The following is a 22,093-nucleotide window of genomic DNA, read 5'->3' on the forward strand; positions in this document are numbered from 1 at the left end:
TGAAAAGATGTACCCTTAGGCCTCCTTTCCCTTTTCACGTAAATGGCTTCAAACCAGCGTCATATGATATGACCAGTTCCTTCAGTGGTGCTAATTTCAGTCATTATGCAAATGTACTGTTTATAAGATTGGGGAAACCTGCAGTCAGCTGAGACTGAAGAAGTCACTTGGATGAGTGATGTAGCGTTTCTCCTGCTGAAAATGCTACGTCCAAATGAACAGAATCAACGTTTGGGGATATACCTACCTGGATGATTGAGCATGCATCAAGAAGATGGATAAACTCCTTTTTTCAGCCTGTGAAGACTTTCTTTTGGAAGAAGTTTGCATCTCCGTTTTATTGTCCAACTGTGGTGAAACAGCTTGTAGTCAACTCCAAACAATTTTTCACTTAACAACATGCTGGTCCACCAAATTTTTTTACGTTCGCTTCTGTGTACAAAACCATCATATATCTGTATTTTCACACATTTTATTACTTTAACTACAATTCCTCCCTCTTTGTCGATATTGAAGGAGAGATCTGAGACTACAGAGTATCTAGGTGAACATAAAGAAAACAAACAAACAAACAAAAAACTAATCAAGAATAACAGAAATCATAATAGTGGTTATCAGCTTTAGTCAGGCCTTCTGCTTCAGGTCCTGTTCTCATTTGACACTTCTTTCTTTCACAGTGTAGCCTATGTGATAAGAGGGCAGTCCATACAACATGTTCACTTAAATGAAGATGAATTAATAAAACAGAAATACCAATGAGGCTTGATGAGATATGGATAGAAGCATCAGTTGGTGGGCAGTAAACTGCCATAAAATGGATCCAAAAATTGCCAATTAGGAGGACGAGGTCATCGAGAGATATGAATGACACAAAAGCAAAACACAATGCATGCGGCAAGTCAGGAAAGTATAAAATACCGCAGTTTTTTAATTTTATTTTGTTCAAATAGTGGCAAGTCATTGTTTCAGTAATTACTTGGCTCATAGTGAATGTTACAGAAAATAAATAGTGTCAGTGTGGGACTCAGTGAAGCTGATTTTAAACTGATTTTAACCATACCCTTGTTCCTTTAACGTGGTAAAAAGAGAACCATCCAAAACTGAGGATACAATTCGGAAAGACTCATCAAAATCAGATAATTGAATGTTGGAAAAATTCTGCCTGGTCTTAATTTGGATAGTACAAATCTAACCTTTGTATAGTAGAGACAGAGTTTGACACACACTGGGCGCTGCACTACCAGCTGACCACAGTCAACCGGAGTATTGTTGCTGAGCCTGTCCACAACTTTATGACTACAGTATACCCATCTTCTCATACTCCCACCAGAATATGGTGCTGTCTCACAAAGCTCAAATCATGTCCTTTGAGCACCTTTGGAGCTTGGTGGAACGGGAGATTTGAATCCTGGATGTGCAGCCAACAATTCTGCAGGAACTGTGTGATGCTATCGTGTCGTTATGGAGCAAAATCTCTGAGGAATGCTTCCAGCACCTTGCTTAATCTGAATCATTAAGAAGTAATTATGTCCCCCTCCAGGGGCAAGGGTACCTAGACCCGGTTTGTAGGGTACGCTTGGGGAGTGTGATCGTGTGTACAGCGTCTCTTTATGTCTGTCTCCACGTTGGTTGAGTGTGGAGTAAGTGCATATGAGAGCATGAGGGTGGGAATGGATGTTTGTATCTGTGTGTGCCTGTATTTCTGTGTCTATATGTCAGGTTGGGTGTCAGGCGCCACCTCTCTGGGGACATCTCAGGCCCTCCAAGGTTTGGAGGCCTATCTCCCCCTACCACCACTTCCCCTGCCAGTGGCGGACTCCCTCAGACATCGGTGCGTTGGTGGTTCTTTGTGTCCGGGGGTGGGCGTCCAGGTACACACCGGCTCACTCCTTGGCGGCCGCTTATCGGGGCCTGGAGCCTGGGGAGGTGGGGTGCCCCCGGCCTCTCGGCCTGGGGCTCGGTCACTCAGGCACGGCTGGCTGCCGGCGGAGCTCACGGGCGCGTCACTGCAACTCCCCCTGGCTTCTGCTCCGCGGCTGCTGAGTGAGCCCTCATCTGGGACTCTCCTCAGCTCTTTCCGGGACAGTGGCGCGGCTGCCCCTCTGTTGGTCTTCCTTGGTCTCTTGTGTTCTGGGGGCCTCTGGATGTCTGGAGTTTTGATCTCCTCCATACCTGCTTCATGCCCTGGAGGACGGGGCTGTGGCCCCCCCACACCCTCTAGCAGATCATTACATGAAGGACCCTTTTAAAAAAACAAGCGCGTCCATGCTCACAGGTGTACACACGGGTGATCACACCCACAAACTACACCCTTTTTGGCTCCTACCTCAAAGCACACTGTGTTCTGTTGATCTTATGTGCTGCACAATAATGTTTAATATTTAGTATTTACTGTCATATTCCCATATATCATTGTGATGCTGTTTATTCTATTACTCTTGTTCTCTTCTGCTTGTTTTCTTTTTTCTTTCTCAGCAGGTGATCCAGGTGATTGATATATGCATTTATTTCTTTTTTTTCTTTTTTTTTCTGCTCATTCTGTTGGTTTTTGTTTTTTGCCCTTCTCCCCCGTCCCTCTTCTCAGCTGTTTCTCTTTCCCTCTTTCTTTCCCCCAGTCAAGTCTGTCCCGTATTCAGTAAGTGAAAATAAAATAAACAATAAAAGGTGAATCAAATGGACCATTACGGCAAGGCTGGGATGGTCCATTTGGTAAAGTAAATCCGTTGGGCATCTTTCTTTGCCTTTAGACAACAATTCTGATGGCAAAAGAGCCAAATGGGACAGGCAAAAAAAAAAAAAAGAAAAAAAAAAAAAAAGAAGAAGAAGTAATTATGTCAAAATCCAGCCACCCTGGTACTGTCAAGGTGTAACTAACATATCGAGTTAGAGATGCTGAGTGTACATAATTCTTGAATTATGATTAAAATAACATTCAGAGAATAAAACAAAACGAACATCAGAAATCGTTTGCAGTTAGCTACAAAACCACTTTATTGAAAAAGCAGATTATGTCATCTACAGTTAAATGATACGTCCCGATTTTAATACATTAAATAACTTTAGACTTTTTCATGTTTAGATAAATAGATCTAGTTTCCTTTTTTAAAATGAACCATCTAGGTAATCAAAACACTTAGCGATATAAAAGATGTGTGACAGGTATCCAGATGTGCTTATTGGAACTACGAGTAGGAGAAGATATCTTTTCTTTCCAAGTGATTTTTGACAGAATTATAAAATAAAATAAACTAGCCTTTTTATGTACAGGGTAACTACCTGTGTGCTATGCAGCAGAAACTGAAGTAGTACTTTTAAACAAGCGAATTAAGACATCTTTGAAGGGGATAAACTGGGCTTGTTAAGTCGTTGATAAAACACAAAAGTTCAGAAAATGCCTCATTCTTCAAGTATAGCACACATGACTTAACCCTTGTACAAAGTTGAGGTTAAACACATCAAATACGGGGGGAATGAATCACGTACAGTATGCAGTCCTTTTGTTCTTTTACACGTACTAGTCATTATTACATTCAAACGAATCTCATTACATCAGGTTACATTAAAAAGCCCTTTCGGCCTGTGGTGACCCCTGCCTTCAGTCTATGCTTCAGTCTCTGTTTTGGACACATTCAGTAGTATTTAATCAGACCTGCATGTATTACAGTATGAATAAAAGCACGGCCAGTGTTTGCAAGTAACAATTGGTGATTGTTTTACTCAAGTTTGCATACTTGACGGGTGGAGTTTAAGTGCTACGGTCAAAGTTTGACGTATGAGCTACTGGAGCATTAGCTGGAACATGTGTAAACTTCACATGTTTGAGATCCAGTATGGTACAAGAGAGAAGTTCAAACAAACACCAACAATTAGAGACAAACATCCGGAATATGGTAAGCAATGAACAGACAGCATCATCACAATCATTACCAGGTTTGAGAGCGCAAGGATCAGTGTGCTGGATGCTGCTGAGCCCTGCAAACACAGTGAGGTGCATGTGCCATGGCCCTGCCACTAATACGCACGCACACACACACACACACACACACACACGCATGCACGCACACACAATATTAGACATTATGACAAGTTGCTCTTATTTCAAATAAGCTCATATTGTTGGGGTTCATCTGCAGAAGTGCAGGATTTCTTTCAGAATTAAGAGCTTTCCTCACAAAAACAATGCTTTAAATATAATCAGGGAATGATCAACAGACTGCCAGTTCAATAAACACACTGATAACAGTCCAATGAAGAAGGTTGGGAATTTTTCCACGCTACCACAGCTTGAAGTTTAAAATATTTAAGTCTCGTGTTGGTCTTCCTTTGCATATATGTATAGATATATATGCACATCACTCACTAAAAGACATACATATAAGTGCCTGCCAATGCACACACACACACACAAACACACAATCAAAGAAGGGGGTGTGGGTGGAACTCCCTAAAGAACACAGGTGGGACCAGCAGCTCCGTGTTCTCAGGTACATCCTCTCGAAACACAACAGCAGGCTTCATGGCAGACCAGAGAAAGACACACAAACAAACCTGTTCTGTCTTAAGGCATGTGGACAAGTAGAGATTCCTCATAGTAATGCACGATGTGCTGATGTGATTTAAAAAAAAAAAAAAAAGTCTGCAAAAACATCAGGAAACAGCGCCCTGAACAGATCTGGAGCAAAAGGTATTTGTAGATAAGCGTTCAGTCTGTTTTAACCCGCTTGGTTTACCCATGGTAGCAGAGAGAGTGTGGCCTTTTATGTCTCTCTTTTAAGGAAATTCAGCTACTTCCTGGTTGAAACAAATGATCATATATGCTTACCTGCATGACAATCACCAGCCTATCAAAACGACACTGTCCCAGTCTTGTAGCTTTAAAAACTGTTTGAATAAACTGTCTTTAGCCAAGAATATACCCTATATAGTTTAAAACAAGGAGTTCTCACACTTTTTTACTGGGGGAAATTTTTTTCCACAACCACTATATTATAAACCCTAAACAGATTAATTGTGTTTAGTGTCACCAGATGCTGTGGGCTGATATTTCTCCATGCGCGCCAGCAACCCAGCGGTCTAATACACCGAGCTAAATAGTAACAGGAACATTATAATGCACCCTGAGAGAAGTAAGAGCTGGTGACAGACTGATATGATGTTTCCCAACCTAATGTGGGAGGGAAATAATGGATCCAATATGCTGCTTTTACTGGCGCAAATAGTTCCAGTCTATATCTGTGAATTTAAACAATGAAGTTCAGTTTTCTAACTTACAGGAATTTATTCTGGGGACCACTTAGCAATAGGTTGCGGACCCCTGGGGATCCTCAGACCCCACTTTGAGAACTGTAGATAAAAAAAAGAGCTAATGAATGCTTTATTTTTGGAAATTTCTCCAACAGTGAGTCACAGCTGGAATTTTTCCTGTGAGCTGTGGACATCTGCCTTGTGCGACTGCTGAGTGTCCTTTAGTGTTGCACCAAAAGCCCTAATCCTCTGTATTTAAAGACTTATCTCCGGCTAATCTCTTAAGACGTTAGGATTAAGCTAAGTCTTAATCTTAATGATATAACTTTGATGACTTGTGGTGTGATGACAGAAGGCATGAAGATAAATTTAAAAGGGTCTGAAATAAAGATTAATATTTGTTTTACATTTTGTAGGATTTAACTACAACGTATAGCTGCCTCTATACAATCTGTGCGATGGGACTGCTCATCTGTTGTCTGTTAAAGACAGAGAATGATAACATTGGTTCAGTCAGGGAGCACATGACCAAAAGAAGTATTTTCTATTTGGCCTGGTCTGGGACTCCCTTGTCCTTAGAGCACCAGCGTGAAACTCCATCTCCTGTGATGGAGATGGGTTGCAATGTGACTTGCAGGTGTGTAGTACCTGTATGCAGGCTAAAGCTTATTAAATAGTGCACCCTGTATGTGATTTGCTAATTGGATCTGTAGAAGGCGGTGAGCTGAGAAGAAGAAGAAGAAGAGTGCACCCAAGCCTAGTTTCAAGGCCTGCCTGAACTAATGCGATGCTTGATTTGTAAGCTTTCTATGGTGAGTAAGGGCTAAAAGAAACTAATTTCACTGGGTGTACAAAGTGGGACAAAACAACTGAAGGCAAATACTATTTGATCCTGGTCTGCTCCTACAAAGCCTGTGAATCTCTGACAGGCATGAAGAGGCTCTGTGTCCTGGAGGAGAAATGATACAACAGACCAAAAGCTTCCGAGGCTTTAGACTGATTCTACCATGAGCGCAGCAACATTAAAAAGAAAACAACAAAACAAGAATCTACATCTAAGATCTGATGTGGAAAATGTCTGCAAAATATATATCCATATATAAAAGACAATCTATGTGCATCTAAAATTTTCTGTCATCATATAATCATTAATTAAGACACTGCTTGTGACTTCTAAGTGGAATGTCAGTCCGTCCTCTGGGCTTGTGGTGCTACTCTGCATCGGTGATGTCGAGGTGGTGCAAGGGTGACAGTTTTTCATCACAGCCCTGTGTCATGAATGCTGGGTGTCCATTGCATAGCCTTTAGCAGGACTCCATTTCAGTGTTAGAAGCTACACGGGGAGAGCCCACTCTGAAGGCACGGCATGCCCACCGTTGGGCCTGTCCAGCCCAGCCAGCACTGGAATGCAGTGGCTCGTTCCCCGGCCTTCCTGACGCTAACATCAGCAGCGTTCTCAGATGTGACAGCACTGGTGAATTCACGTGGTAAATTGCTTCAGTCAAAGCATAAGAGTGAAAGATACAGAAAGGATGAGAGAGAAAGCAAGGAGAGAGTTGAATTTGCGCTTTCTCCTCCAATCCAGAAACCCTCTTTCTGATGAATGTGCTGGGGTCAGGAGGTGTGACGTCATCAGGGGCCTCTGGGTGAGCTGGCGTGTTGACTTTCAGGGTTAGGCGCCCAAGGGGGAGGGGGATGGAAAGGACCACAAATGGAGGGTAAGGGAGGGACCCTTTTCCCCAACCCTAGCATGTAATAGCAGGGCTTGTGGTGGGAGCTGCACTGTGTGTGTTAGTCCACGGACTGGCTGTCGAGCTGAGGACGGGGGCAGTAACTCAGATGGCCACAGAGAGGCTTCTCTGGAACTGCTGAAGAGGGTGCAGGCCTTTTTTTGCCCACTGCTGGTGTCCCAGATCACCTGGGATGTGGAGCTTAGTTCTCCCAATCACAGTTCAGTGACATGGAGAGGGTAGCTGGGGGGCGCATGGGCAGGAACCTGCGACTGGAGCCGAAGGATGTGGCAGTCGTGGCAGAGCAGGTGGCCTTCCAGTGGATAACAGCGGTGCCTTTCCTCATCATTTAACTGGAGACCGCAGTCCTGAAATAAATATAATTACATATATTTAATAATCACGCTCACACATATTAATAAAAATCCATTTAGACACTATAAAACATGTATTTTACATGCACTGGTAAATTTTGAGGTTTTATGCTATTTTGCTTCCAAAATGTCTCAGACTGGTGGAACAATCATACAGTCAGGCATTTATCTTTTGCTAATTTGAGATTTTACACATGAACTTCAGACATTTTCAGCAGAATTGTGTTGGGATGATTTCAAAAGGAGGAAACAGCAGGAAAGAGTGTACTTCAAAGACCGAAGCTGGCAATGTGGTTTAGATGAGAGAGCTGCCTGGGCAGAGCACGCCGGAGGCAGCACACATGGTGCTACTTTGACTACTGGCTGTACATTTTGCAGATCAGAACAAAAACCCCAAATTACCCATCGACCTTTTCAGAAGTGAGCTTGCAGCTTAAAGACTGTCTAATTTCATCTGACGTTTCCACTGTCACATGGATCTCTTGGGTGCATGCACTACTTGGCACGAGTAAGCAAACACCTTTTGTCTTTTTAAGTAAAATAGTAGATGTTTATGATCCACAACCTTCTCTGTGATCTTCCTATTTTCCACTTGCCTGATAACTTCATCTTCAATCCTTTGTCCGATATATCAACCATCCCTTCTCTGCACATGTCCAAACCATCTCGACCTGAGCTGTTCCTCTGATATACTCATTTCTAAGCTTGTCTGTTCCAGTGATTCACAACAAATATCCAGGTTTCTGCTGTGCATATTTAAATAGTGAACTGTAGACCTGCGATACAAAGTAACTGGAGAGGTTTTAAAGTAATAATTATAAGCTTTCAATATTTAACCAGTAAATATTGAATTTCAAACATATATCTTTAAAATCAGATTTCTTTCTTATATTTTAAGCCCAAAATCTCCACCTATAGCTACCAAACTTTCAATTTTTGGAGCAGTCTATATCCTGAAGGTTTTAATAGCATTCAGAGTCACATTTATGGAAGATTTTACTCTTAAAAACTTGGGGGGGAAAGTATTTTTTTCCTGTTGATAACAGCAAAAACAGATTTCAACAAATTAAGCCACCTGCAATATAAAAGTACTTTGCTCAGTGTAAAGTTATTAGTTAGTTTTTAATTATTTTTACTGTCTTTACCTGTAGTTTCTTTCCTTAAAGAAATAATTTGAGATTTTGGGAAACAGGCTTGTTTGCAGAAAATGAACAGATGAGAAAACTAATTAGTGACACCAAGTTGTGCCAGTGACTTCAGTGTGGGCGTCTTTCTGGACCCTCGTTGTAAACAGGGTGCTGACTCTGAGACAAATCATAGACAGTGAGTGGGTTTATCCTTGAAGAGTTCAGATGTCCAGAGGGAACTGTGGGTTTGAGAAAAGCTGCCTCCAAAGAGGCAAATTGTATGCTTTGATGAATGAGCACACTGATCTCTGAGCCTGCAGAGGAATTCTGCGCATGGCTGACACGACGAGACCCCGATGTGGACCCTGACCATGTTGGAGGGATTACATAAACTGACTGCTAACCACTCGGGTGATTTAAAACCGGATAAACAGCTTAAAAATGTACATATTATAAATGAATTTTCACTGTGCATCAATGTGATTCTCGCTGTATTTTCAAAAATCCAACTGTCGTGTTACAGCATTACAGAAAAAACATGTTTTTTTCCCCTCAATATGTAATTATTTACCATCTTCAGAATGATTCAACTGCAGACTTTACCCTTCCTGTCCATAAGCCTCCCTCTCACCCCCCATTCAGAGCTCCACTGAATGATTACCCGCTGCTTATATAACGATCTGATGCATTTCTATGAAGCGGAACCTCAGCCATTCAGACATATGCAAGTTGTATCCTGCTCAGGGGATAGTAAAAATGATCTCACGATTTAGAAAAAAAAACCCTGCTCAATCGCTGCAGGGAGGCGTGAAATGTTTATTTGTTTCACTAAACATTCATGGCACACTTGAACTAAAAAAAAAATCTAGCAGCCAAGTTGAGCGACAGGATGACTGAGATGTCAGAAGCTGGGTTTAAGCAGCAAGCCCCCAGCCGAGCTGCAATGCGCTTTGTCAATGAGTCACATATTGAGCTGTAACCTTTGGTTGATATCCATCAGTATGTTTTTTTTCCCTGTCTGTGTCTCATTCATTCCACAAGAGCAGTGATTCACACTCGTTGGTAGAAAACAGTGAGTCTATTCTTATCCCACGATTTGGAGATCTTACCACAGTTCACTGTGTTTACGGGACTAAGCAGATGTGCACGTGTGTTAGTGTGTGTGTGTGTGCTAAAGTAGTGTGCAAATATGTCCTTGTGTGTGTTTTTATAATTTCAACCGCCTCAAAAGTTGAATCACGCACAGTGATGCTTAATTCACTCTAATCAAATCCCAGGCATGGCAGATCACTCTTACTCATACCTTGTGAAGTGTGTGTGAGAAAGAGAGACTACAGTCAGTGTACGCAGTCGAAGTGACTCACCTCACAATGGTAGCACTCCACGTGGTAGTCCTTGTCCATAGAAACAACGCGAATAGTTTCCTCAGAGCCCTGTGGAGACAAACACACAGAAAGTGATGAGTTTGATGTTTGAGCCCTGCAGCTTTTATTATTAATTTTTGATTCATTCATTCTACTTTTATCTAAAACATATTGGCTTTTATTTTCACCTTCAAAGCAAAAGCTTTTGTTTGCTTTGGTTTTTGTACATTTTTTCTGTAAGCATCTCCCTGTTGGTGATTATGTGCTAGTAAGAGATCATTAAAAAGAAAATCCATGAAAAATTCAATGAAAAAGAAAATCGGACGATTCTTCCCTCACAGGGCGCCGCTATGTGGAGCTGTTATTTTTCGATTGCTTTGTGAAGTTATATTCTGACTTTGTGCTCGTTTGAATCTGCAGTGGGTGTAGTGGATCTCCTTGAGTGTGTCAGAAGGGCGACTCTTCAAGTTGAATTTTTGAGAATGCAGATGTAAATGAAGACAGTCAAATCTGGTGAGAAAGTGAGTGATGAGTGAGAATTAGGTTGTTCTATGTGAAGGTGCAGTTTGGGTCAGTTGTGGTGAATGTTCTCCCTCAGACACGTTGGGATGTTACAGAAAACCTCAACACTCTGACAAAGATCCCAGGGGGGAAAAATCACGCTGTAAATGTTTGTGAATCTGAGCTTGGACACCTGCTCCCGGTTGGTATCTGAGTTGTAGCAGCATCTCTTATTGCCGTTCTTGATCCCAGATTAGATTTTGCCACCTCTTTTACATAGATTCGGAAAAAATTAGTTACATGAATGAGCCTTTTTGCAAATACACCCGACGTTCACATGATTAATGTCAAATTCTGGTCTCTGAGTCCAACCAAAGTCATCAGTAACACTCAAAAACGGCAAGATGTAATATTGTTTTGCTCGTTACCTGGGCTGGAAGGATGGGCTGGTTACATGAGGCACACTTGGGGGCAAAAACCCTGTAATGGAAAAAAAATCGTCAACCTTGTGTTTAACTCAACTAAATCTAAAAGTTGTTTTTAGACATATAATACACATTCATACCCAATTTTTGGATGCTGTTTAAAATGTAAACAAAAACAGAATGCAATACAAATCTCACAAACCTATATTTTACTCACAATAGAACAGAAAACATATCAATTGCTCAAGCTGAGAAAATCTACCACTTTAAGGGAAAAAAATTGGCTCATTTTTCATTTGCTGGCAGCAACACATCTCAAAAAACTTAGGACGAGGCCATGTTTATCACTGTGTACCAACAACAGATGGGATGGGCGCAACAAATGATTGCTCTTGCCATTAAATTCAAATTGATGTAATATTTATCACGAAATAATTAAATATTTCAATTTAAACATGTGACATGATAATTAAATATGAGTTTATGAGAATTGCAAATCGTGGCTTTCTGTTTTCATCCCAACTTTTTTGGAATTGTGGTTGTAAATACCAGGACAATAATTAAACAAACAGGAGGGTGTGGCGTACCCCCGTGACACCTGGCAGACTGAGACAGACTGCTTCTTTGTGCCAAACATTACTTTTACGTGCTGAGCTGTTTGTTTACAAAACGATCGTCTTCTTACGTGTGGTAGTCTTTGACACAGTAGATGTTGTTCTCAACGTCCACAGTGAAAGGCACTCCATCTAGACCCTCCTTACACACAACACAGCGGAAACAGCCGGGATGGTAGGACTTGCCTAGTGCCTGGAGGATCTAAACTCCCACACAGAAAAAAATAGAGAAGAAAATAGAAGATAATAATAGTTCTTATATAGGACTTAAATAACAGGTATGGACATGCAGTGGGACATAATAGGCAGAGAAAGGGTTACACTCTCTAAAGGGCTGTCCAATTTTTTATTGGAATAGTGTTATTCAGACAGTATGTGAGATTGCTGGAGTGAAGGTCTCAAATATAATTGACTTTGGACTCCTGCAGGACAAAAAGATGATAACTTTATCTTGGAGAAAAATTGATGTAGCTATAGATATATGTATGAGTGAAGGAAATTATATCTTGGAAAAATACTGGATTATACAACACTACATCTTTTTTATCTGTATCTTCTTTAAAATTCTTTGTTAAATATGTAAAGTAAAAATTCTCTGTTCTCCTCTAACGGTTGTGAAAACACAGCAGCATGTCTAACTGCTGAATCAGATTAATGATTTTTATTAAAAACGTGGTTGATAAGGAAAAAAAGGTCTTTGTTGCTCAAGGCTCTTACCATCTCCATGATGAGGTGACCACACACAAAGCACTTCTCAGCCGTCTGCTGGAAACCAGAGTACTGTGGGTGAAACCAGACACGCAGATTATCATGCTGAGTATTGCTTTTTTGGATACTGTTGCACTGACTGACCTTGCAATCTAAAGCAATGCTTCACACTTTCTGCATGAAAACATGTTTCAATCTTGTATTTATCTACAGAGGGAATTGCTTGTTAAATGAGATCAGTTATGCCCTTTTCACCTCTATATCTTTATTTTTGAACTCTGCGTGAATTACAATTAAAAACAATTCTTATTTGTCTCATACTGAATGTAAATGTAGCCTCAAAAAAGCTGTTACAGTTTCGCTCACTTTCGCTCACTTTGGCTGGCTGCATCTTCTAATGGTTCACTTACACCAGAGCAAAAATAGGATGTCAACCACCTAGCAACTAAGCAGAATTGTTTGTTTCCCAGTGACTGTATTATTATTATTATTTTGTTTTGTTTTGCTTTGAGCATGTGGCACATTCAATTTCTGTGGGACCTCTGTGCTCTCAGTCAGAGCTGTGCGTGTCAAATGACCATATAAGGATATCATCTCTCTGACATTGTACAGAACCAAGAGCTGAAAAAACTGCCAGTGTTCAGTGTTTTGAAGCGTGAGCTGTTGAGCTATTCAACCTTAATGTGTTGACCTCATTATTTGTAACTTTGACCATGTTAAATGTAACAGTTTAATTATGAAAGGAAATAAATAAAAGCATAATAGATACACTTTATAATGAGATGACCAGGCTTTATTTAGAATCATCTCATCATTCTCTTAGCCTCCATTACTTTTTTTTTTACAGCTATAACTAATTCGTCAAAGATTCCTTCATGTTGAGGGAGTTTAGTGCCCTCTGTCTTCTACAGGAAATAAAACACTCGCCAACACATCAGTAGCTCCTTCCCTTCAAACCTGAAGCCCAGGCGAATAATTAAAGCGACCATCTGCAGCACACAACCCCCTCTGGGTCATGACCTGATTGATACAGAGGGGCCTGCTAATGGAGACACTGCTACCAGGTGGAGGTGGTAGGTCATGATGGGCAGGCTGCCCCCTGCCCTGACATCTCTGCTCTGAATCTACCATCTGCCAGCACCTCCCCCCACCTATGAAGCACCCCCAGGGTGACAGCCCAGACTAGCCGTGCATCAGCCGTAGGAGGGAGGCGGAAGGAGATTAGTCTCATCCCGACATCTCAAAGGTGTTGATTGTAAATTGCAAAACAGGAATCTGAGTGTTTCCTAACAGGCCAGCAGGTTACAGGAAAGCTGCCTATAAACAGGAAGTACTGTCAGCACATGAGGCTAACAGTTATGGTGTAATCTGGACAACAAAACCAATTTCAACATCTGCGTTAGAGGAAGTGTTTGCAGCCACCTTCCTTGTTTGAAATCAGTTACATTTTATTCAAATCACATACAGCTAGAGTAAACAAAATATGATGGTCACGATTCTCAGTGTTCAGTGGAGCATGAGATCAGGTCCAGTGTCTGGCCTGTTAACCTGCAGCAGATGGACCAGGAGTCTGAGAGCTGCAGCTGTCCAACCCTCCTCCTCCTTCTCCACCTCCTAATTGTAAGTGCCGGGGAGCAGCTCGCAGTGTAATTGAGCTCCTTGGGGAAATTATTAGTGTGAATTGAAGGGGTGGTGCTAAAGCCCTAATTGTAGCTGTTCAGTGTTTTTCCTCCAGAGGGTTCAAGAATGTAGCCTGAGGTCCTAATTCTTCGCTCTTTCTGCTCCACCTGCATCCCCGTCTGACTCCAGCATGAGGCAAACACACAGTGATGCACTCATCACAGAACAAAATCAATAACCATGAGAGCACTTACCAGAAAGTCCTCCTCACAGTAGACCTTTCCATTGACGTTGTAGAACGCTTTCCCTCGTAGCCTCCTCCCTGAAAAGATGAACGGCAAATTAAAAATGCAACATGCAAAGATGTATATAGACTATATAGTCAAAAGTATGTGGATGCTCATAGTTTTGTACTTTGGATCTAGAAATCTTAAGGCACAGACCCTTACAGTAAACAAGAGAACCGCTTATATACAGTGGGAATATTATTTCTCATCTCCTTGCATTCATTTGCTATTTTGTTGTCTACCAACAACCAAACAGTGTGACGAGGGATTTTCTGACAACCAAACATTATTATAGCACACTGTACTTTACAGTATACCACAAGTGGACATCAAGGTATGAATTATTTTTTTTGTAACGGTACATTTTAAGCAGTTCTTTCCTTTAACAACAAAAACAACAACTAAAAAAAGTTGACGTGAGCCCCAGACTTTATGTGTAGTTGTTACATTTTGGGAATTACGAATAAGTGATACAGCAAAGGTCTTGGTTAACCTACTGAAAGAAGAAGAAGAAAGACAACTATCACAAAAGCCATGTGTCTTTTGACTTCAGCTGGACTGAATGATCATCATCACTGTCATCTGTCAGTACAGTTTGGGTAATAATAAAAAAGCACTTTGCAAATGAAACATCTGAGAGAAATAGGCCAACATCAAAATAGTGGTAGACCGTTCAAAAGTGTCTGATTTAAAAGTGTCTTTTCCAGTGAAGGCAAGGTATCTGCCAGTGGACTGATGACATCCAGATGTTACAAACTGAATCAAAAGGAGAACTAATGATATGTCAGAGGACACAAAGGCTATTTTCTGAACATATAAATATAGTCATCCCTTTAAATTCTGGCTTACACAAAAATTGTGAAAACCATTGCACTGAACATTGTTGCACACCAACCTTAGCCCCCCCCCCCCCCAAACATCAACATGTTACCTCAGCAGAACAATGCTAACTGCTACACACCATGAAACCCACAAAGTTTTAGGAAGTAAAAAGAAGAAACCATCACAAACACAAAATAAGTCCAACACACAAACACTCAAATGACCCAAAGGCTTGACTGCCAATGTGCCATGACATTCTCAAAGGTGCCATATTCTTGCTTTGAAGGGTCAGAGATGGCATGAGGAGGATTTACACGATATTAGGCAGCTGGTTTGAATGCTGTGACTCATCAGTTTAAGTAATTGCAACTTTGTGGCAACAGTTTCCACTTTGCTTGCAAACTGACTTTCTTTTTGCATAAATTCCAAAACTTTTTAAGTGGACCTGCAGATTTTTTCTGTGTAAAAATTTTTTTGGTGCAACCACACTTTAAAATCTTAGCTGAGTGGGAAAGGATTTGACAAAGTTTAGTGTAAAACCGTAAAAACCATCCCAGAATACTAGAGAAAGCAAAGAGATGAGCTTATCCAATTTTCCACTTTTTAAAATCTGATGATAAAATAGTCGATTTTCTTTATTGCTGGTTTGCAGATTTCTGTCACAGGTGCACCATCCACCCACTGTTTAAACCTACTGTTTGTAAAGGACATGAAAAGGAAGCTGAATTCGGAATAGAAGAAAGGTAGCTTAAATGAAAGAATGTCGGCCTTCTAGTGAAGAGCAGTTAAAATTGCATGTCGCAGGTAGAGAATGAACTGAGTAGCTGCACCGAGGTCCAGTATTAGAAAAATAAATTGTATCTTGAAATACGAATCCTCCCGCAGACATCAATAATAAAAATATGGAAGAGAAAATGTGCACTTTTAGACTGTATTTGTTAGGTTATCACTTCTTTGCCCCCCAAAAACTAAAAAAACTAAAAAATAAACAATGAACCAATTATTTCAGACAGAACATGCGATATAACACTTCTGTTAACTTTTACATGCAAAAACACATCCTACTGTATCCTTTTCTTTTATCTGCCACGGCCACAGCACACAGAGTGCGGAGCAGATGGTTCGCTAAAAAAAGGCAACTTTCTGCCTCCGTTTAATTACCTCAACCATTGATCCCGACAAGAATCCATTCACAACCCATACACAATCAATACAGCAGGCTGCTTGCCAAACCTCCCCCAAAAATCTCCACTCTTCCCTGCTATTGTGCACTGCTCACAGACAGACCAACAATAGCAGACTGGAGGGAGGATGTCCCTTATTCTGACACATACAGAAAACGACAACCAGCTTTTCAACACCGCTTCATTATTCTAAATAACTTTAAAACCCTAAAAAAGTCACAGGCCCACAACACATAAACATGTCCACACTGTGAGCCCGGGTTCAGAACACCGAGCTTCTAGCGCAGAGTGAGAACACTGAATTCCTCTGGGTTAGACTTCATTCATCAGAATCCAAGTTTGAATCCAAACTGAAAAGGAAATTCTGCTGCGGGCTGGCTTCTACAGCCCCCTGCCATGCATCTCACACTGCTCGCCCATTCAAATTCATTTAACAGCAGCGGTGTCTCTGTGGCAGCACGATGACTTCACCCAAGCCTGGCAGACGAAACCCATGGATCTCATAAATCTGCAGGATTAGTCAGATTTAATTGTCGTCCTGAGCCACCACTGATTTTATGGGTGTCCCAGCATGAAAAATATGCTGCTTTTTTTTTTTAAACTTAAATTTATGCAGTCGCTATATTTCATACACATGCACTCACATGCACTCACACACACACACACTGTCACAATGCTGGGAGATGGCAATACATTAACATCCACATAAATGGCTGGAGCAGCAGAGGAATGTTGTCCACACAATAGGTGAGACTTTTAAGACTTTGAGACTGAGGAGCAATTAGCATTTTGGTAGCGAGGAGCAAAAAAGAAAAGGAGGATTGAAGAAGAGCTCTTCATAGATGAGACTTTGAAGGGGCTAAACTGGCAGGAGCAGTGAGATTATAGTGAACAGTGCAGCAGCAGGGGCTGCGAGGTGTTGCTGTGTGCTGGTCTGTGGCCTCTGCTCTGGAGTTTGGGGTCTGGAAGGTGAATACAAAGGCCCCAGTGCTGATGACTGTGTGGAGCGCTGCTAGGGGAGCAGGCCGACTGAGCAAACGGGGACATTCTTTCTGCCTGAGGTCACTAGCTGGTCCCATTCATCCCCCCCGCACCTCTCCAGCACCCGCTCTCTGCCCACTTCCATCACCAAGAAAAAGAGGGGGAGGGCTCCATGCCTCCCTCTCGCTCCTTTGGCCTTTTGTGACCAGACATTGCTGCAGAGGGGCCGAATGTCCTCACAGTCCTGCAAGGCATTGAATCAGTAGCTCTATTTATATTTTGCAATCTACCTGCAGGTTTTACAGAGCCTGATCCATGATTATAGCTCAGTCAAATTGCTCCCATTAGGCCCCTGACTGCATGTAAACTTGAGCATATTTTACCCATCCTGGCATCATAGACTAGCTAGATGTGCAGTTTGGGATTTACTTTAAAACCCTTTTCTCATTTTCATGTCTCACTCTGCTTGCTTGTCTTAGTTATTACTTTTAGAAGTTCCAACCAGAGGTTGTGTTAGACTTTGTCATCGCCTTTCATTTTGATGGACAGGGTTGTGAAGTTTCCTAACTTATTTTCTCATTACCTACCTACAAATAAAAAGAGTATCCATTGATGGGGACATCAATGCATAAGGGACAAATAATGGTACATCACAAAAAAGAATAGAAATGTAAAAAATCTGCTGTAAGGTCACTCCACATGTCAGCAGCAAAAGAAACAGATTCGACAGTTCAAGCGGAGGCACTAAAACAACCTTGTGTCTAAACTAGCAAATATAAGGTGACTTGAGCTGGGTGCTTGATTGAGTGTAATCAAATGCATCAAAGAGGGCTGCTGCAGAGGCGAAAGCTTTTTGTGTCCGATTTTATTTTATTCTGAAGGGCAAACTCTGTCCAACCTCGCTCTGCTGCTACACCCAAAACTGAAATAACCAGCATCATGTTTCCAGCAGGAAAGTGATTGTAATTTAACAAAAGTTTTTTATGATTAAACTTTCCAATGCTGCAAGCGCTTACTTCCCCATGAGGTTCATTTTGCCTGCCTAATCTGCTCCTTCTGCATGAGGAACCAGCTGCACCCATGACTCAGTCGTAATCATGGAGGATTCTGGAGGATTCAACCGTGTATGTTTAATTTTAGGTTGTATATATAGAAGACAGCAACTGGTGTGTTTATTTAATATTTTGATGAATCCACCATCTAATCCATCAAAAAGACTGACAGACTTCAGATTTTTCCATCACTTTTTAAAAAAAAGAAAAACATTTAGTTAACTGGAGTCAATTTTCAATTGATTCAATTTTAAGTCAAAAGTTGACACAGGGCACTTTAATTTCAAACCATACTCGCATTATTTTGACATCACAGCATTTGAAACTAGAGGTTTACAACTGATTTTGTTAGGTTATTTACACAGTCATAGTATTTACTTAATTTCATAGTTTATATTTTATAGGGACAGGTATGCAACATGCCTAACAGCACAGAGCTAATTTTCAATAGCATTTAAAATCCATGAACGTCAGCACACCACATGCATATGAGTTTGGTATGGTTTATAATGACACATAATGATGAGTGATTTTCTCCTCTCCCTCTTTCTGCTCCTGACCTCTGCACGTATGACGGCCGCGTGCAATTTTTGGTCATTTACAAATCTCAGCTCATCTGTTAGTGCATGCATTTTGAATGCTGGTGTTGCCATGGAAATAAAGACTGATGTGTCACCATGGCGAAGGTATCATTCGGCTAAATTTTCCTCTGGTATGGCAGTTTCGGTTAAGCCTATTCAGTCAAAAAAGAAAGAAAAAACCCAGCAGGAGTCACTCGTCTTCACTGAAAGGATAGAAATCATTTCATTGGGCATCCAGGTTGTTTAGACGCTTTCACCTAAAATGAGAGCTGTGTATTTTTTCTACACAATGTTAGTGTGTCTGAGATTCATCCTTGGATCATGTGGGAGATGTGGCCTTTTCTATGACTACCAAAATGAGAATGTAGGAATCTTATTTTTGCATAATACAAAAAGAAGATTTAACACGTTGCAGTGACTTTGTTAAGTTGCATGCTGTTTCTGGTCTGAATAATTTTTTCCTACCGATAAGATACAGATGTAATTGTGATCTTTTGTACATTTTGGATGCAGGACATGTGTCGACTATTCTCTGCAACTCTAGAAAACTGACAAAAAATCCAACCCTTAAGGTTAAGTTCATGGCTGGAGTTCAAATAGAAGTGAAGATGACAGGATTTCTTTCAGTGTAACCTGAGCTCATGGTATGCACATGAAGCTCGACCCAAGACTTCCAAAGCCACAGAGAGTCCCCCCTTTGGATAGTACTTTATGAACATTGAGGAATTATTATGATATGTTTACTTTGAAAATCTTTGTGTTATCTCTTTTGATTTTTTTAAGGACAGGCATTTATTAAACAGAGTGAAAAAGTGTTACTTCTCTAGTCATGGTATATGTCTAGCACACACACACACACACACACACACACACACACACACACACACACACACAAACATTAATTTTCTGGTGCAGCAATGGTAAGTTACTGACTTTTTCAACTGTTGGGCTTGATAGCTTTACCTGGATTAGTGCACTGAATATGAAGCTGAAGATTTAAAGGAAGGAAATAATAAAGTTTTCATAAATATGATGAATTAAACTATGGGTAGAGAAATGAAGCATGCTTTACGTTTCTTTAGTTTGACTTAGGGCTGCTCAATTATGGCAAAAATGATAATCACGATTACTTTCACTGAAATTGAGATCACGATTATTTGACGATATTTATTTAACCCTTTAAGACCTACCATAGAACCAAGTCCACCAGAGCTTATATTATTATTATTTTTACATGTTGTAGTGCCATTTGTGGGAGCATTTCAAGTTGCTATACATCAATACAACTGTTATAGCCCATATTTTAATAATATGTATGCATTAAGTCCATAGTAATTACATAAATTGCAAAAAAGTGCAATAAACTACAAAAAAAATTGAAAATCGCTTTTGTTTTGTTTACATATATTTCTACTTGGAGAAATTTAAGAGGTTTATCCCTCAAAACTTTAAATACAATAAAGTTGCAAAAAATAGTTTCCCACCACAGGAAATTTATTTTGAGTGTCTTCATAGTTTTATTTTGGAGATACAGCAATTTTTATATACTGCAGGAAAAACAAAAAAACAATCCTATGATGCAAATTTGCAAAGAAAACAGCATGTGCATCATTTTACTGTGGGAAGTGTTACGAACAGCTGATAGGATCGGCAAAGCGTGTTTCTGGAATATTATGTTTTTGTTCCTGCAAGCGCTTTTTATGCAATTTTTGCAAAGCTATATGTGGAACGAAACCGTGACCTAGGACAAGCTGATGGCATAAGATGTAAGTACAACTCCTCCGGTTTCATATGCAAAACAAATTATTGCGCTAGCTTACACGGTTCAGATTCTACAGGGATTTAAAAATAGTTACGCAAAACGGAGCGTGCTGCTCTGACCGGCTTTAAAGGGTTAACAATAACTTTAAAAAATAATATAAAATAGTGTGCAACACCACTGAAGTTTTTTTTTTTTTTAAACTCTCTTTTCAACCAACAGCAGTCACTCTCCTCTCCAAATAACTTCTGCTTAGCTTTCTGAGCTTCCCTCGGGTCCTCTTAATCAGCGGTCTCCAACCTTTTTTGCGCCACGGACCAGTTTATGCCCGACAATATTTTCACAGACGGCCTTTAAGGTGTCGCGGATAAATGAGGGAGGGGCTAATAATCGGCTCAGTCATTTTTAATGATCGTTGAAAGCCCAGATCGTAATCGTGATTAAAATTCGATTAATTGAGCAGCCCTAGTTTGACTGACATTTTCCAGTCCAGTCCATTAACAATGGAAGTCTGAATTAAGACCTCAATAGCAGACTTTTTAACTGCAGCCTAAAAGGTGTTGCTCTCTTTGCAGCAGCTCAGTTGCATCAGCTGAGCTTATAGCAGCCACATGCTGCGAAGAGAAAGGGGAACATTTCAGAGTTTGACACAAAATAATTTCTTTAGTAGAAAAAAATGAAAACCAAGCCTCTATTTTTTTTAATGGTTCATAGTAGGGCTTTCCAGCTTTGGCAGAAATCATGAATCATGACTACTGAGGTTACAAACACTTATAATCACAAACTTTAAGCAAAGAAAGAAGAAGAAAAAAACAGTGTGTCCTTTTAATTTGTCCATTTGAGTGTCCATAATCTTTAAATGACGAAATACATATGAACTAAAATGAACTTCAAAACTTTGCAGCGAGTGAACATGAATTCATAACGCTTTTTGGACTGTCAGTTGAAACTGATCCATTGATTTTGCAGCCTTACACTCTAAAAACTGATGAAATATTATTAAAACATTTTCCATGACGATCTCCCCAGACTTGATTGCTGGCCCTGTCTCTTTCTATCTAAAGATCTTTAGATATAAACCAATTGCAAAACGATATGAAGAAGACAATCGTGTTCCTTAATGATCTGTCACATATCATATCACATAGAATCCCGTTTCCCATCATACACTTAGGTTTTGTACCTGGTGGAGTAACAGTGGCACCTGCATTCTCAAGCCGCTGCTGCCTTGAACTTGTGAAACTGTTGTTATCTGCGTTTGCATTGACGTCAGAAGTCAAACATAAGCCAGTAAGAACAATTAAGCAGATGTCAATCAGCTTAAACCCTTTACATTCTTGGTGATTGGGTCTAATACGGTAAAATAAATTGTCAGCATAAAACAGACAACGCACAATATAATCTTTTACCATTAACCTTTGAATTGCTGATCTACTGAGCTGACCTTTTGACCAGATAGAAAAGCTGAAACATCTACATCCCTAAAGCAAATGCTGACACAGAAGTGGATCATATCAGGTCACATTCCAACAAGAAGTATTTGTCAACTTCCTACTGGTGACACGCCTGCTGGTGTGTTTCAACACGAGATAACTGTTCCCCTCTGAGAGGAAGTTTATCCCGTGGCAAAACGTGCTTACTAAAAGTGCACTTAGAAAATTCGCTCTTACACTGCTCTTGCTAGCAGTTAATCAAATATAAATAGCATCTGAAAACCAAT

At 40.5% G+C, this 22,093-nt stretch overlaps 1 protein-coding gene across 1 annotated transcript in view; it reads right to left on the minus strand.

Annotated features, from left to right (window-relative positions):
* Positions 1 to 2,966: 2,966 nt before the first annotated feature.
* The window catches only part of wtip (WT1 interacting protein), a 37,937-nt gene continuing 18,810 nt past the window's right edge, over positions 2,967 to 22,093 (minus strand). Inside the window, exons 3-8 of the mRNA XM_085424421.1 lie at positions 13,962 to 14,029; positions 12,097 to 12,159; positions 11,451 to 11,581; positions 10,769 to 10,820; positions 9,840 to 9,908; positions 2,967 to 7,342 (exon numbers count right to left, since the gene is read on the minus strand). Coding sequence (XP_085280547.1) covers positions 7,190 to 7,342; positions 9,840 to 9,908; positions 10,769 to 10,820; positions 11,451 to 11,581; positions 12,097 to 12,159; positions 13,962 to 14,029 — 536 coding nt within the window. The 3' untranslated portion in view covers positions 2,967 to 7,189. The remainder of the gene's footprint in view (positions 7,343 to 9,839; positions 9,909 to 10,768; positions 10,821 to 11,450; positions 11,582 to 12,096; positions 12,160 to 13,961; positions 14,030 to 22,093) is intronic.

This window comes from Rhamphochromis longiceps, linkage group LG1 (assembly GCF_057381845.1).
Source record: "Rhamphochromis longiceps isolate RC_006_pf linkage group LG1, R_longiceps_female_GT1.1, whole genome shotgun sequence".
Lineage (NCBI taxonomy): Eukaryota > Metazoa > Chordata > Actinopteri > Cichliformes > Cichlidae > Rhamphochromis > Rhamphochromis longiceps.